This window comes from Anomaloglossus baeobatrachus, chromosome 1, assembly GCF_048569485.1.
Source record: "Anomaloglossus baeobatrachus isolate aAnoBae1 chromosome 1, aAnoBae1.hap1, whole genome shotgun sequence".
NCBI classification, from domain to species: Eukaryota; Metazoa; Chordata; class Amphibia; order Anura; family Aromobatidae; genus Anomaloglossus; species Anomaloglossus baeobatrachus.
Genome location: NC_134353.1, coordinates 620,165,620 through 620,179,479, shown reverse-complemented (window position 1 = coordinate 620,179,479; position 13,860 = coordinate 620,165,620). Strand labels below are relative to the sequence as shown.

Here is a 13,860-nt window from a genome sequence, read left to right as displayed (position 1 = left end):
AGGATGATGCCCTTAGGCTTCAAAGCTTCCCCCTTTTTCTTCCAAATGTAACGATGGTCATTATGGCCAAACAGTTCAATTTTAGTTCTGTCAGATCACATCATATGTCTCCAAAAATTATGGTCTGTGTTCCTGTGTGCATTTGCAAACATTATTATGGCTTTTTTATGTTTCTTTGGAAGTAATGGCTTCTTCCTGGCGGAGTGGCCTTTCAAAATTCACTGGCTGTGTGGACAGTACAATAAAATATAACCTTTATTATTATATACTATTAAAACATTTTTGATAACAATTCCACACAATTTTGAAGCCTATCTGAAACACACAGTTAAAAATAACCGGGTTCAGATACAAGAATAGCAGGTAGACTGGTAGCTGTTATCTCAGTCAAACCTGCAACAATTAATTCTATAAAATATGTCCAGGCCTGAACAATAATTATGCTTAAGGTGGTGTCACACACAGCGACGACGACAACGACGTTGCTGCTACGTCACCATTTTCTGTGACGTTGCAGCGACGTCCCGTCGCTGTCGCTGTGTGTGACATCCAGCAACGAGCTGGCCCCTGCTGTGAGGTCGTTGCTCGTTGCTGAATGTCCTGCTTCATTTTTTCGTCATCGCTCTCCCGCTGTGACGCACACATCGCTGTGTGTGACAGCAAGAGAGCGACAAAATGAAGCGAGCAGGGAGCAGGAGCCGGCGTCTGGCAGCTGCGGAAAGCTGTAACCAGCGTAAACATCGGGTAATCAAGGGAAGACCTTTCCCTGGTTACCCGATATTTACCTTCATTACCAGCCTCTGCCGCTCTTGCTGCTAGTGCTGGCTCCTGCTCTGTGCACATGTAGCTGCAGTACACATCGGGTAATTTACCCTATGTGTACTGTAGCTAGGAGAGCAAGGAGCCAGCGCTAAGCAGTGTGCGCTACTCTCTGCACATGTAGCTGCAGTACACATCGGGTTAATTAACCCGATGTGTACTGTAGCTAGGAGAGCAAAGAGCCAGCGCTAAGCAGTGTGCGCGGCTCCCTGCTCTCTGCACATGTAGCGACATTATGATCGTTGCTGCGTCGCTGTGTTTGACAGCTAAGCAGCGATCATAACAGCGACTTACAAGGTCGCTGTTACGTCACAGAAAATGACGTAACAGCGATGTCGTTGTCGTTATGTGTGACACCAGCTTTAGACTCATATATGCTACTGCAACACAATATGGCCTCAAGACTTCAAAGCCTGTCCCTTTAGTATAGGGAAAACCATAAACACCCCAAACTATAGGCTATCAGTTCACTATTGCCTATTAAATATATTTGTAGGCTAGTATAATGATGTTCTGGATGTTCCAGAATGACTGGGGAAGAAGTCAATTTAGACTCTCTTCTATATACTAGAAAAGGATATTATATATGCAGGAGTAGGACATCTGTCCCCGAATACACACTTCTCCCAAATAACCTTTACTTAGTCCTACTTTAATAAATGTTAGGGGTGTTGGTTCCTATAGTAGAAATTCCCTATCCAGGGTCAGGTTTACATCAATAAGACCTGGGGTAGAGCTCATATTCTTTATCTCCCCTCCATATCCAGTTATTTAAGTCAGCCACTAGATTGCTGCTGGGGTGCAGGGAATGGTAATATAACCTACAATATTAAACAACTCCTCCAGCTCATTAGACCAATCACTATTATATAATTAATGCAGTTTCAGTTCTGCTGCCTATTCTGATTATATTTACTGATAGCCTCAATACCTCAACGCGTTTCCTCTCGCCTATGTTGGTGAGATTCATCAGGAGGTAATCAGAACACTCTGGTCCCTAATCCCAGACCATGTGTTAATGCTGTGCCAAAAATCTCTCTGTCTGTCAGCACCACATGTTTGATAGATACCACATGTGCAGACCACAGACTAATAAAGTTAGTGTTTTTTTAATAGTATTTAATAATAACGGTTATATTTTATTGTACTGTCCACACAGCCAGTGAATTTTTAATATTAGTGGATGATTTGTAGGTCGATACAGTGACTGAGAGTGGCCTTTCAGCCCATGTTGATAAAGTACTCTTTTCACTGTGATAATGACACAATCTAGCCAGCTTCCGCTGGCATCTTCACAAGGTCTTTTGCTTTAGTTCTTATGTTCATATGCACATGTCTGACCAAAGCATGTTCATCTCTAGTAAACAGAACCAGTCTCTTTCTTATTGAAAAAGTCTGGATCCGCGCAGTTTCAGAGTTTCCCGGGCACAGGATTCCGGGTGTTTGATCCAGATCCAGCACTTGACAAGTTAAAAAAAAAAGGAAAAATGAAGAAAATAAGAATGAAGCAAACGCTTCATACTGACCAAGGCTCCATTGCAGCTGTAAACTGCTCCCGCACAGCTGGATGCTGCTCTTGTGGCCTCCGATCATCATTGCTCATCCAAATGTCTTCAGCACTGCTTTCCTCACCCACTGGCCTGGCCTCTGTAATTAGTTGCAGTCAGAAATGCCCTCAGCCTGTGTGACTGCGTCTGACCGCAATCAGTCATCGCTCATCGCAGCTCATTCATTCTCTTTGTGGAGTGCACAGTGAGAAGTCATGCTGTATGGCCCGCTCGCTGTGACAGAGAGGTTGCAGAGCTGGAATTGCCGTGGGACCTTGTGTAGATTACATCAGGCCTTCAGGGTGTTTAGGGGGTTAATAAAGTAGTAAGAGGGGGCTTTTTCTATTTTATTCCAAATAAAGGATTTTTTGGGTGTCTGTTTATTTACTTTCACTTACAAATTAGTGATGAGGGGGTGTCTCATAGATGCCTGCCATCACTAACCTAGAGCTTAGTGACAGCTGTGGGATGTTGTTAACCCCTTATTACCCTTATTGCCACTGCACCAGGGCAATCAAGAAGAACTGGGTAAAGCACCAGGCTTGTCACATCTAATGAATGTGACAATCCTGGGCAGGTGGAGGTTGCTATTTTTAGGCTGGGGGAATTTCTAATAACTGTGGCCCTCCGCAGTCTGACAATACCAACCCTCAGCTGTCGGGTTTTATTTTGGCTGGGCATCAAAATTGCGGTTGACCGCACGCTGTTTTTTAAAATTATTTATTTAAGTGAAAACAAAAAAAGCCGCATGCGGTTCCTCTTATTTTGATTCACAGCCAAGATGAGCGTAGAGCTGGAGGCTGAAGCCTGTGGCCGTGGGCTTTATCTGTTCTGGTATCATAATATGGGGGCACCCTATGCCTATTTTTTTAATTATTTATGTATTTATTTTTAATGTATGGATAGAGCCACACTGACATATGACTCGCAAGAGTGCACTCGGCCCAATGTAAGACAATGCTGCAGCTCACATCTGCAAGTTTTTCCTCAGCCTGAATCGGACTGAGGAAAAAAATTGCAGCATGCTGCAATTGTGGCTGGTGTTACCCTTACATGTGACTTGCATGAGTATTAAGTTGCATAACCCAGTCTGCCACTCTCCAGACATGAGCGTGCAGCTGCATAGAAATACATGCAGATGCATGCTCCTGTCCAGAGAGCATGCTGCCATGCCGGATGATGCGACTCAATACTCTCGCGAGTCACATGCAAGTGTAACACTGGCCTGTCTGTGAGACTCCTATCACTCGCACCCATGCGAGTATATGGGTGCAATAGAAACATCGGACTGCACTCAGATGTTATCCAGGTGCAGAGCGATATATGCACAGGTTGACAATGGAGGAGATGGGAGGATTAACCCCTCCCTCTACTCCACAACTCTGCCCGATCACAGGATCAGGTCACAGTCACATGACACTCAGCCAGCGAGCCTGAGCCGAGGGTCATTATCATATCCCATCCGATGCCCTCACATCGGATGTCAGTCGCCAGCGTGACTCTAACCTACGATATAGATGAGCATAGTGCCTGTGAATGGAAGCAGTCAGCTGCAACTACTCACAGCCACCGGTTGGTGGGGAAAGCAGTGTATATTCAAAGAAGGCTGCTCTGGAAGTGAATACGTGACCTGGAAGCAGCTTGCTGCCATCACATAGGACTGGGTACGCCGTACTCACCCATGCTATCTCCCTATCCCTTTTACCAACATTTTTAATCTCCGGTTTCTGATCCCTATCCCATAGACTTACACGGGGACTGGATTCCAGATCGGAACCGGGTTTTAAAAAAAAGGTAACAGGGACCTGCCAGTCCCGGTTTTCTTTGTGTCTGCCCAGCTCTACTGCTGAATCTCCAGAACTCTTAGGCGAGCTTTGCACACTACGACATCGCAGGTGCGATGTCGGTGGGGTCAAATGGAAAATGACGCACTTCCAGCATCGCATGCGACATCATAGTGTGTAAAGGCTTGATGATACGATTAACGAGCGCAAAAGTGTCGTAATCGTATCATCGGTGCAGCGTCGGCGTAATCCATGATTACGCTGATGCGACTTTCCGATGTTGTTCCTCGCTCCTGCGACAGCACACATCGCTGTGTGTGAAGCCGCAGGAGCGAGGAACATCTCCCACCGGCGTCACTGCGGCTTCCGTAGGATATGCGGAAGGAAGGAGATGGGCGGGATGTTTACATCCCACTCATCTCCGCCCCTCCGCTCCGATTGTCCGCCTGGCGTGTGACGTCGCTATGACGCCGCACGACCCGCCCCTATAACAAGGGGGCGGGTCGCCGGCCAGAGCGACGGTCGCAGGACAGGTGAGTCCATGTGAAGCTGCCGTAGCGATAATGTTCGCTACGGCAGCTATCACAAGGAAATCGCTGCTGCGACGGGGGCGGGTACTATCGCGCTCGGCATCGCAGCATCGGCCTGCGATGTCGCAGCGTGCAAAGTACCCCTTAGGGGTAGACCTAGACATCTGACTATGATGAGGCCCAGGAAGTTTCAGCACAGGAGCGTGATGTTTTGACTACTCGACATGTGCTGGGAAATTGCTCGTCCATATTCCAGCGGGTGTCCACATTGCTGAATCTAAAGGGTGCTTTACATGCTGCGACATAGCTAACGATATATCGTTGGGGTCATGTCGTTAGTGACGCACATCCGGCGCCATTAGCGATATTGCAGCATGTGACACCAAGGAGCGATGATCAACGAGCGCAAAAACGTGAAAAATCATTGTTCGTTGACACGTCGCTCCTTTTCAAAATATCGTTGCTGCTGCAGGTACGATGTTGTTCGTTGTTCCTGCGGCATCACACATTGCTATGTGTGACACTGCAGGAACGACGAACATCTCCTTACCTGAGTCCACCGGCAGTGAGGAATGAAGGAGGTGGGCGGCATGATCCGGCCTCTCATCTCCGCCCCTCCACTGCTATTGGACTGCTGCCATGTGACATTGCTGTGACGCAGCATGAACTGCCCCCTTAGAAAGGAGGCGGATCGCCGGCCAGAGCGACGTCACAGGGAAGGTAAGTCCGTGTGAGGGGTGTTAGCGATTTTGTTCGCCACGGGCAGCGATTTGCCCATGACGCACAACCGACGAGGGTGGGTATGCAGCAGCATATAAAGTACCCTTAAGTGGAAGCGAATCATGAAAGAATCAGCATTTTGGAAAATATGTATTTTAGTAATGTTTGAGTAGAATTTAATTCCATTTTTGTCTATCTCTTATGTACACACTAAGCAAATAGCTGTGAACAATGTTAAAAATGTATCATTCTGAGTGATTTATACACTGTGGAGATTAATACAGTGACTACAGTCACTTAACAGAAACTTCCATGTTCTCTTTGCTTTGAAAATGCATCATCCACCTACCAATTCAGTGTTCCCTCCAACAACCATAGGTACCTCACTCCCATTGAACTCCCAAAGGTTTTTGCTATCCCATCTGAGAGCAGTATAATGTGGAGACAGAGACCCTGATTCTAGTAATTTGTCACTCAGAAGGCTACTTGCTTTTTGATAAAATAATTACTTTGAATATGATGCTCTATATCCCACCTCCCCCTACCCACACCACTGATTGGCAGCTTTCTGTCAATTCACAGTGCATACAGAAAGATTTCAATCATTCGTGGTGACTGGGTTATACAGAGCTCATGAATATGCTTGACTACCTGGCAGTGCGCCAAGTAATCTTCTCCTGATAATCTCATTTTGGTTAAACAGTGATTTTATCAAAACTACAGCAAGCAGCCCAATAAGTCATACATCACTGAAGTCAGGATCTCTGTCTCTGCATTGTGATGGTCTCCAATTACATGGTGACAGATTCCTTTTAACTATGCTCCCTTAAGTGGAAAGTGACCTCATGCTCAGTGCTCCATTAACTGTTTAGCATCTTCATTGGGAGCTATGCTAAAAATATACTATTACTTAGAAGTGAACAGAGAGTAAATTATTAGTAGACATGTTTTCTTGCAGAAAAATCGAAGTCTCTTGCAAAGAATCTACATACTTAAGTAATGTGTCATGTTTATTTTATGGTTTAGTCGCGATAATTAAAAAACAGCAGGTGTTGGACGTCTTGCTATTACTATCAGCCAATGATTACTCCAAAATTAGTATTCATTAAATTAAAATCTGCTTTCTATAAAACACATTTAAGAAGCTAATGTATGTAAATTGAGAAACCCACTGTGTATTTATTAGAACTTATAACTACAGAAGCACAGTCTAATTATTACGTGTTTTTCCCCCCATTTTTCTCTATTACCATTTCCATAGGTGTAATATCTGTTGCAGTATTCATCCTGTTATGCATTGCCGGAATAGCAGTAAGAATTTATCTCCAAAAGAATGCGTATAAAAAGAATGAAGCCAAAGAATCCGAACAGGAGGACAATGTAGAAGCAGCCGCCGCACTGAAAGCCGACATCAGTATGCAAAATACAATCAACGAAAGTCAAAAAGAATACTTTTTTTAAAATGTTTTCATTGTGGCCCAAACAATGGGATAGACAGACTTTCTTGCTAAGCAAGGGGCACTCAGTAGATGAACAACAGAGAAAGCATTAAACATGCACTCCAAGCAAACAATGGAATAGACTTGTGCTAAACTGCATATGATCAACCACAGTGATTACCGAAACATAGGACAAGCTTCTCGTGCTGAATGCATTTCAACGATGGCAATCACTGTATTGTACACTCTTATTGTTGGTAGTTTCAGATTGTTCTGATGTGACTTTTCAGACTTACAGAATTCCATATTGAATTATTAATTCCAGACTATTTTCCAATTGAAGTTCTTAATTACGTCTGTGTGATTGAAACATTTTGTTATTGGTTTAATCTGAACTGTAACTTCTCGATCTAAGGAGGATTCTCATGTGTTTTCTATTGTGATCTTCTGCTTCCGGTTAGTTCCACAAATGAACCCTTAGGCTATGTGCCCATGGGACTATGTACCTGCAGATATATCCGCAGTTACATCCGCAGGTTTCCCACATCAGCTCCCTGGAATCCGCAGCTATCCATTGCTGCGGGTCTCCAGCGAAATATCGGCGAAAAACCTGCGGACATTCGTGCGACTTACCTGCGGAAGTCTCGACCTCTAACTCCATAGTGGAGAGGTGGGAATTCCGCAGGTATTTCTGCAGGAATAATTGACATGCAGTTACGTGCAGCTGCAGGACATCCGCACCATGTTCCGCAGCCGCACATACCGCAGCATGGTCTTATAGGATAACATGGGGAGTGTCTGTACTTGCTAAAACCTGCGGATTTATGTAGAAAATCCAGGTAAGTCTGCAGGTTTTCCGCGGCAAAATCCTTAGGTACAGAGTCCTGTGGGCACATAGCCTAAAAGAGATAATAAAATCTCACTACAATAAATTGAATAAAATCACTTTATCTGTAAATAAATATTAAAGTCGGTAATGGTACGGTATTGCAGACATTTAGCTACATGGTAAGTTTTTGGGTTTTTTTAAAGTAATTTTTCCCAGTGATTAGGAAAAAAATAAAAAAAATGTAGTGTTTTCATAAAAGAGTTGCAATTTCATGATAAATATGGGTGAAGCCAATATTAAAATCTGTAAAATATTTGTCCCATGCACCCCCTAAACTTTCATGGGCTGTTGGTCAAAGTCTACGCCAAAATAACATATATTGGTTAATTCATCTTTTGTCTTCAAAGTTTAACAAACACAATAAGCTCAGAGGAGTCAGTTATAAACAGTTCTGGGAAAACTGCTTTCCCAGCTGCACAATACCAGCATCCAGTGGGTCATCTCACAGGTTACGTTCGCTTCTTAATCTTTTCTTTTACAGTTTGAGAACCTTTTAAAGTGTAATGCATGGGTAAAATATATTGGTATAATCATTCGAAGGGCTAAACTGTACAACAAATATTGGAAAAGTACACGGTTCAGGAAAAGCATACATTTTCAAGTTAAAAAATAATAATTTGACATTCAAATTGTAAAATAATCAATATAATTATATTTAGCTATATTTTTTTTATCTATCAGGGTTGTCCGAAGTTGAAAGCACATTTTTTAGTTTTATATTTTCAAATGTTTTAAGGATGAAGATGATAGATATAAGTTCATTAAGTTTGATCTATAACCTAACTTGTTGATCCATAGGAAGCCAAAATTCCATGAATCAGATCCTATTAGCATTATATTAGGAGGAAAAACTCCTTCCAAACTCCAGATATGGCATTCAGACTAGTTTCCTGGATCAGTTTCCCATCACAGAATCTAGTGGACATAATCAATAATATTATATTTTTCAAGAAAGGCACCTAGGCTCTTGATTTTTGCATAATTGAAGTAAAGTGTTATATAATCTCACTTCTCTTACAGTAAAGAATCCCTATTTGTGGTCATGATTAAAACTTTTTTCCTCTAGCTGTAGAGAATCTCCTCTTGTCAGCATTGTATCGTGTTACCTAAGGGGTCACTCATCTGTTTAGAAACATTATTTCTTGGCCAAAGTAGAAACCGGTGACAAAAGCCTCTGTTCCACTTGTGCATAGTTTCCGATGCGAGAGCAGTGGAAGCGATATGCTAATGACCCACTGCTGCGTGCGTCAGCTGAGGATCATGCGACTGTAATTGAATCTTGAGATCGTATCACAGTTTCGGAGAAGAGGGAGGGAGCACTTTCTCCCCATGTCCTCCCCGGCCTGTCTCTGCATATATTGCAGTGCACTCGGGTGATATGCGAGTGCAGTGCAATGTTTCACATGCTCCCATAGACTTGTATGTGTGCGCGTGAGCACAAACTCGCTGCCAAATGCAGCATGCTGCGATTCATTTCTCATGTCGGCATGGCATGAGAAATTAATCGCAAATGGACACTGCCCCATAGTTTTGCACTAGAGTGAGAGCAATCCGATGTTTTATCAGATTGCATTCGTCCATGCAAAACGCAAGTGGATCAGAGCCCAAAGAATGTCTCTCTCTGGAAGACCTGCCCTCTATTACATTATATAGAAATTTCATTGGTTTCAATTGTCTCTGGGTAATGATTAATAAATGTGCTTCTATGCTGGTGCAGCAGGATTCCCTGCGATGTTTCCCCACAAAATACAGATGATTCTAGTGGTCCAAAATACATTGTGGAAAGTCTGTTTTTGAGGGACTTTTCTAACAATTAATAATTGTCCAAATAAAAAAAATCTCTTTACGAAAAAAACAAACTAGAAGAGAAACATAGACTTCAAAAATGTGAATGAAGGACCAGTTTGAGAGGCATAAATCTTTGTATCACAATCGCATATGGCTAACCTCAGTAAAGCAAATTTTTTCTAAATGAAAATTGTAACAAATTCTAAACAGAAGCCACTTAAGTGTATTTTGTAGAACAAGGATTTGTGTAGGGTGTTGAAGTTGTGCAAAGGTCACCTTTGTTGGCTTCCTTGTACAAGCTCAATCTTTTTATTTAGATTTTCATAGAAGCGTTGTGTTTTATCCATGAAAAAAAAATTATAATGCTCTGGGGTTAAAGCATGGTTTTAAAGTGACTCATTTGTGTATCTTAAACACAGTGCAGGATGTAGGCTGCTTATAACCACTGATGCACACAGACAGAAAGGGCCCCTTTGCAAGAACAATATATGGCCCCTTTGCAGCACAAGAATTTATCGTAATACACAATTCCACCTACTATGGAGGTAGAAATGGGCCCCCTGACCTCTTAAGCCCATGTGCGGCTGCAGATGTTGCACCAATGATATGTCCTATGTCCGCCCCTACTTAGACCCACCAGAAAAAGTTATTCTTCAGGCTCACCTTTACATATATTGAAGATGGGAACATGTAGCCCCTACTTAGACCCGCCAGAGACAATTATTCTTCAGGCTCACCTTTACATATATTGAAGATGGGAACATGTAGATATTGGTATTATCATTTTACACCCAGAACATCAATAAACAATAAAGTCTAATTATTTGTGAATCAACTTATTATATCCTATTTGCATATGATTTTAATAGAGTTCAACTCCAAATGTCAACTCCGTCATCTACTGCTGGACATTTTGGGCTCTTTCCTGTGCCGAGGCTGGCCCCAGTGGACGACCCACAAGCACTCTTGAGGATCTCACTCAACTCAGTGTTGTTACATTCCATTTGATTTTGAACACACTTTTACAGTTTGAACATATTCTTAAACAGTTTCATATATGGAACGTGTAGAAATTAATTTGTCGTAATCCTTATTAGCTATATCAGACATTTACACAATATTCACCACACTCAAACACACCTTTGACTAGTTTCTGGATAAAAAGGGTTATTGCTCAGACTGCATTGTTTGTTACAAAATTATGCCATTGGTTTTTAGTTGGTTCTTTCAGGGTTTCAAATTCCTCATTTATTTAATCTTAATATAAACTATGAGTAAACATACCTATAAATTATTTATTATTTTAGCTCAATAAAAGATATCAGTGTCTAAACTTTGCATTTGTTATTAAATTGCTGAGTACTTTTATCATTTTTTAATTGCTAACATTGGATTTTGTGTTATTAAATTGGCTTGAATTCCAAAGTGTATTTAACATAATCTGTCCAACTCCCTAGAGAATGTTCCTTGGGTGCTTTTATAGTGCAGCTCTAAAATGTTTATTTGCATTGCCTTATTTCCATTGCAGACATTTCTTCTGTATACAGGGACACCTAAATAAATACGGTACATACAGCTCATGATTCCTATGTGTGTTTTGAATGTACAGTAAATGAGATGTATCGGAATGTATTAGCAAATGTTCCCTACTTGTACAAACCAATTATTGTAAATCACCTGCAACTGAAAAATACAGTAGAGGGACAAACCATTAACGTGGAGTTTTTTTTTTATTTTTTGTCATAGTATAATACAATATTAAAAAAAAAATGATGCACCATCACTTAAAGTTACAAAAAATCCATATTCTAATAATTTTTAATTCATGTTTTGGGTCATACTACCAGGATAGACAATGTCAGCTATGGACCAGAGAAGTGACCATATTAATTTGTTTTCTTCAATAAAACAAATTATTATTTTTAAATTAAAGTATGTGAATTTTTATGTGTTCTAATTATCCATGTAATTTTATATTTAAAATTAGACTTGAATATTTTCATTGACTTTAAATGATGTGTTATATAAAGTGTTCTTAGTATAAATCATAATAATGTTTTTAAAAGTACATTTCCCTTTTTGCAGATGTATTCTATTTTTTAGAAATAATATAACTTTTTTTAGGAAAACGTTAATTGATAACCATTCACCTATATGAAAAGCAAATTTCCTTTTAGAATAAAGGGAATCTGTTACCAGGTTTTCGCTACTTCATCTGAGGGCAGCATGATGTAGGCAAACAGACTCTAAATCCAATGATGTATCATTTAGTTTACTGACTCTTAAAAGTTCTTAAGGTGGCTCTACACGCAACAATATCGTTAACAATATGTCGCCGGCTTTCACGGAATTCGTGATGGACATGCGGCGTCGTTAGCGATGTCATTGCGTGTGACACCTATGAGTGAGTGTTAACGAAAAAAAATACTCACCTAATCGTTGATCGTTGACACGCCATTCATTTCCCAAATATCGTTCCTTGTTCTGGACACAGGTTGTTCATCGTTCCTGAGGCAGCACACATCGCTGTGTGTGACACCCCGGGAACGATGAACAACAGCCTTCCTGCGTCCTCTGGCAACAAGGTGGGCGTGTCGTTATTGCGGCTGGTCTCCGCCCCTCCGCTTCTAGTGGCGGGCCGCTGTGTGACATCGCTGTGATGGCAAACGAACCTCCCACTTAAAAAAAGGTTGTTCGCCGCCCACAGCGACCTCGCTAGGAAGGTAAGTATGTGTAATGCTTCCAAGCGATATTGTGCGCCACGAGCAGCGATTTGCCCGTGACGCACAAATGACGGGGGCAGGTGCTTTCACAAGCGACACGGTTAGTGATGTCGCTGCATGTAAAGCAGCCTTAACACTATCATACTTTTTAGATTTAGCATGTAGCAGAGCTCAGAAAGCTGCCCCCTCTCACACCAGGCTCTCTATTGACATTGTCTAGAGAGAGTGAGTCGCTAAGCAAAACAGGTGGCATGGCAGACTAGCTGAATTCTAGCTGACCTCTTCCAGCAATGATAACCTGAAGCTAAAACAAACATTGCAAGTGAACAATTGCACACAGTATGATAAGAGACAGATCACTGAAATGTCTGCGTTAACCTCTGCAGCATGCTGTCTTCAGATTACAGAGCAAAAACTTGCTGACAGATTTCCTTTAAGACTTCATTGATTTATTTGTGAATGCATTTTTCATGTCAAAAATGTGATTCTGGCACTGGTAGGTTATGTTTGTTATATTATTATGGTTAAGATAGTTCCTTGGGGAAATATTGAAGATTCATTGTAATTTTACTAGGACAATACTATTGCCACTGTTAAAAGTATTAATTTGATGCCCATCAATAGCTATACTGATAGGAGTCAAACACTTGCTTGAATGCTAACACATTTTTTTTGTTATATTGATTTTTGAACACCAAAAAAAGAAACTATACAATACATACAGAATATAATAGTGTATCTCAAATTCTGCAACTAGCCTCAAAAGTGAGGTCCCTGCTAGCTCAGTAAAAATTAGTTGTGGAGACAGTTATAGAAATTATTATTTACCAAATTTTACTTTTTATGACTGCATAAATATTAATTTATTGACATGAGTGATTTATTTTGCACTTTTATACCATTCCAGAAACAAAAAAAAAAAGCTGAAAGACATTTTTTTATTTTAGTGGGAACCTACACTACAAATGGTGAGGCCTAAATATTACCTTGATCTGGCTAGTGAGGCCTAGACAATATCTTGATCTGAATGATGGGACCTCAGTAGAAAAAGTTTGAAAAGTCATGGTAAAATAGATACTTTTAAAGAGGCTATCCAGGAAGCAAAAACCTTTTCCCAGACAAATGGAAGTATAATAAAAAAACTCAGTAGCACTCACCAGCACACATCTGGATCCAGTACAGTCCACTTTGTGTTCTGTGTAGAGACAAGAAGTTGAGACATCACCATTCAACTATTTCCAAAATTACCTGCAGCCTTAAGATGACTTTGAGTAGAGAATCATTGGATTTTTTTTTTTTGCACAATGGCTCTAAAGTTTGGGTTTTTTTGATCCACCCCCCAAAAATTTTTTTCCTTGACTGCATGAAAAATAATAATAAAAAATATAAAGTAGTGGCTTATTTTAGTGGTCCATGGCTGCAGCATTGAAAAAGTTCAGTTAACTTGGAATAAAATCTAATTTGAAAGAATTGTTAAAATAAAAGGTGATTAAGCAATGGCTTATTTAGGTTGTAACATCAAAATTGAGAACTTCACAGCAATAACACTTTTCCTACAGAAATTGGTTTCCCACAGCAAAAAGACACTATGGCTGTAAGGGCACAACTATTTTTAAAAAGT

General features: G+C 41.0%; 1 protein-coding gene across 1 annotated transcript in view; it reads left to right on the top strand.

The window, feature by feature from the left end:
* The window catches only part of LOC142245804 (contactin-associated protein-like 4), a 795,990-nt gene extending 784,542 nt beyond the window's left edge, over positions 1-11,448 (top strand). Inside the window, exon 24 of the mRNA XM_075318773.1 lies at positions 6,662-11,448. Within this exon, the coding sequence (XP_075174888.1) occupies positions 6,662-6,861 (200 nt within the window). The 3' untranslated portion in view covers positions 6,862-11,448. The remainder of the gene's footprint in view (positions 1-6,661) is intronic.
* Positions 11,449-13,860: the final 2,412 nt, after the last annotated feature.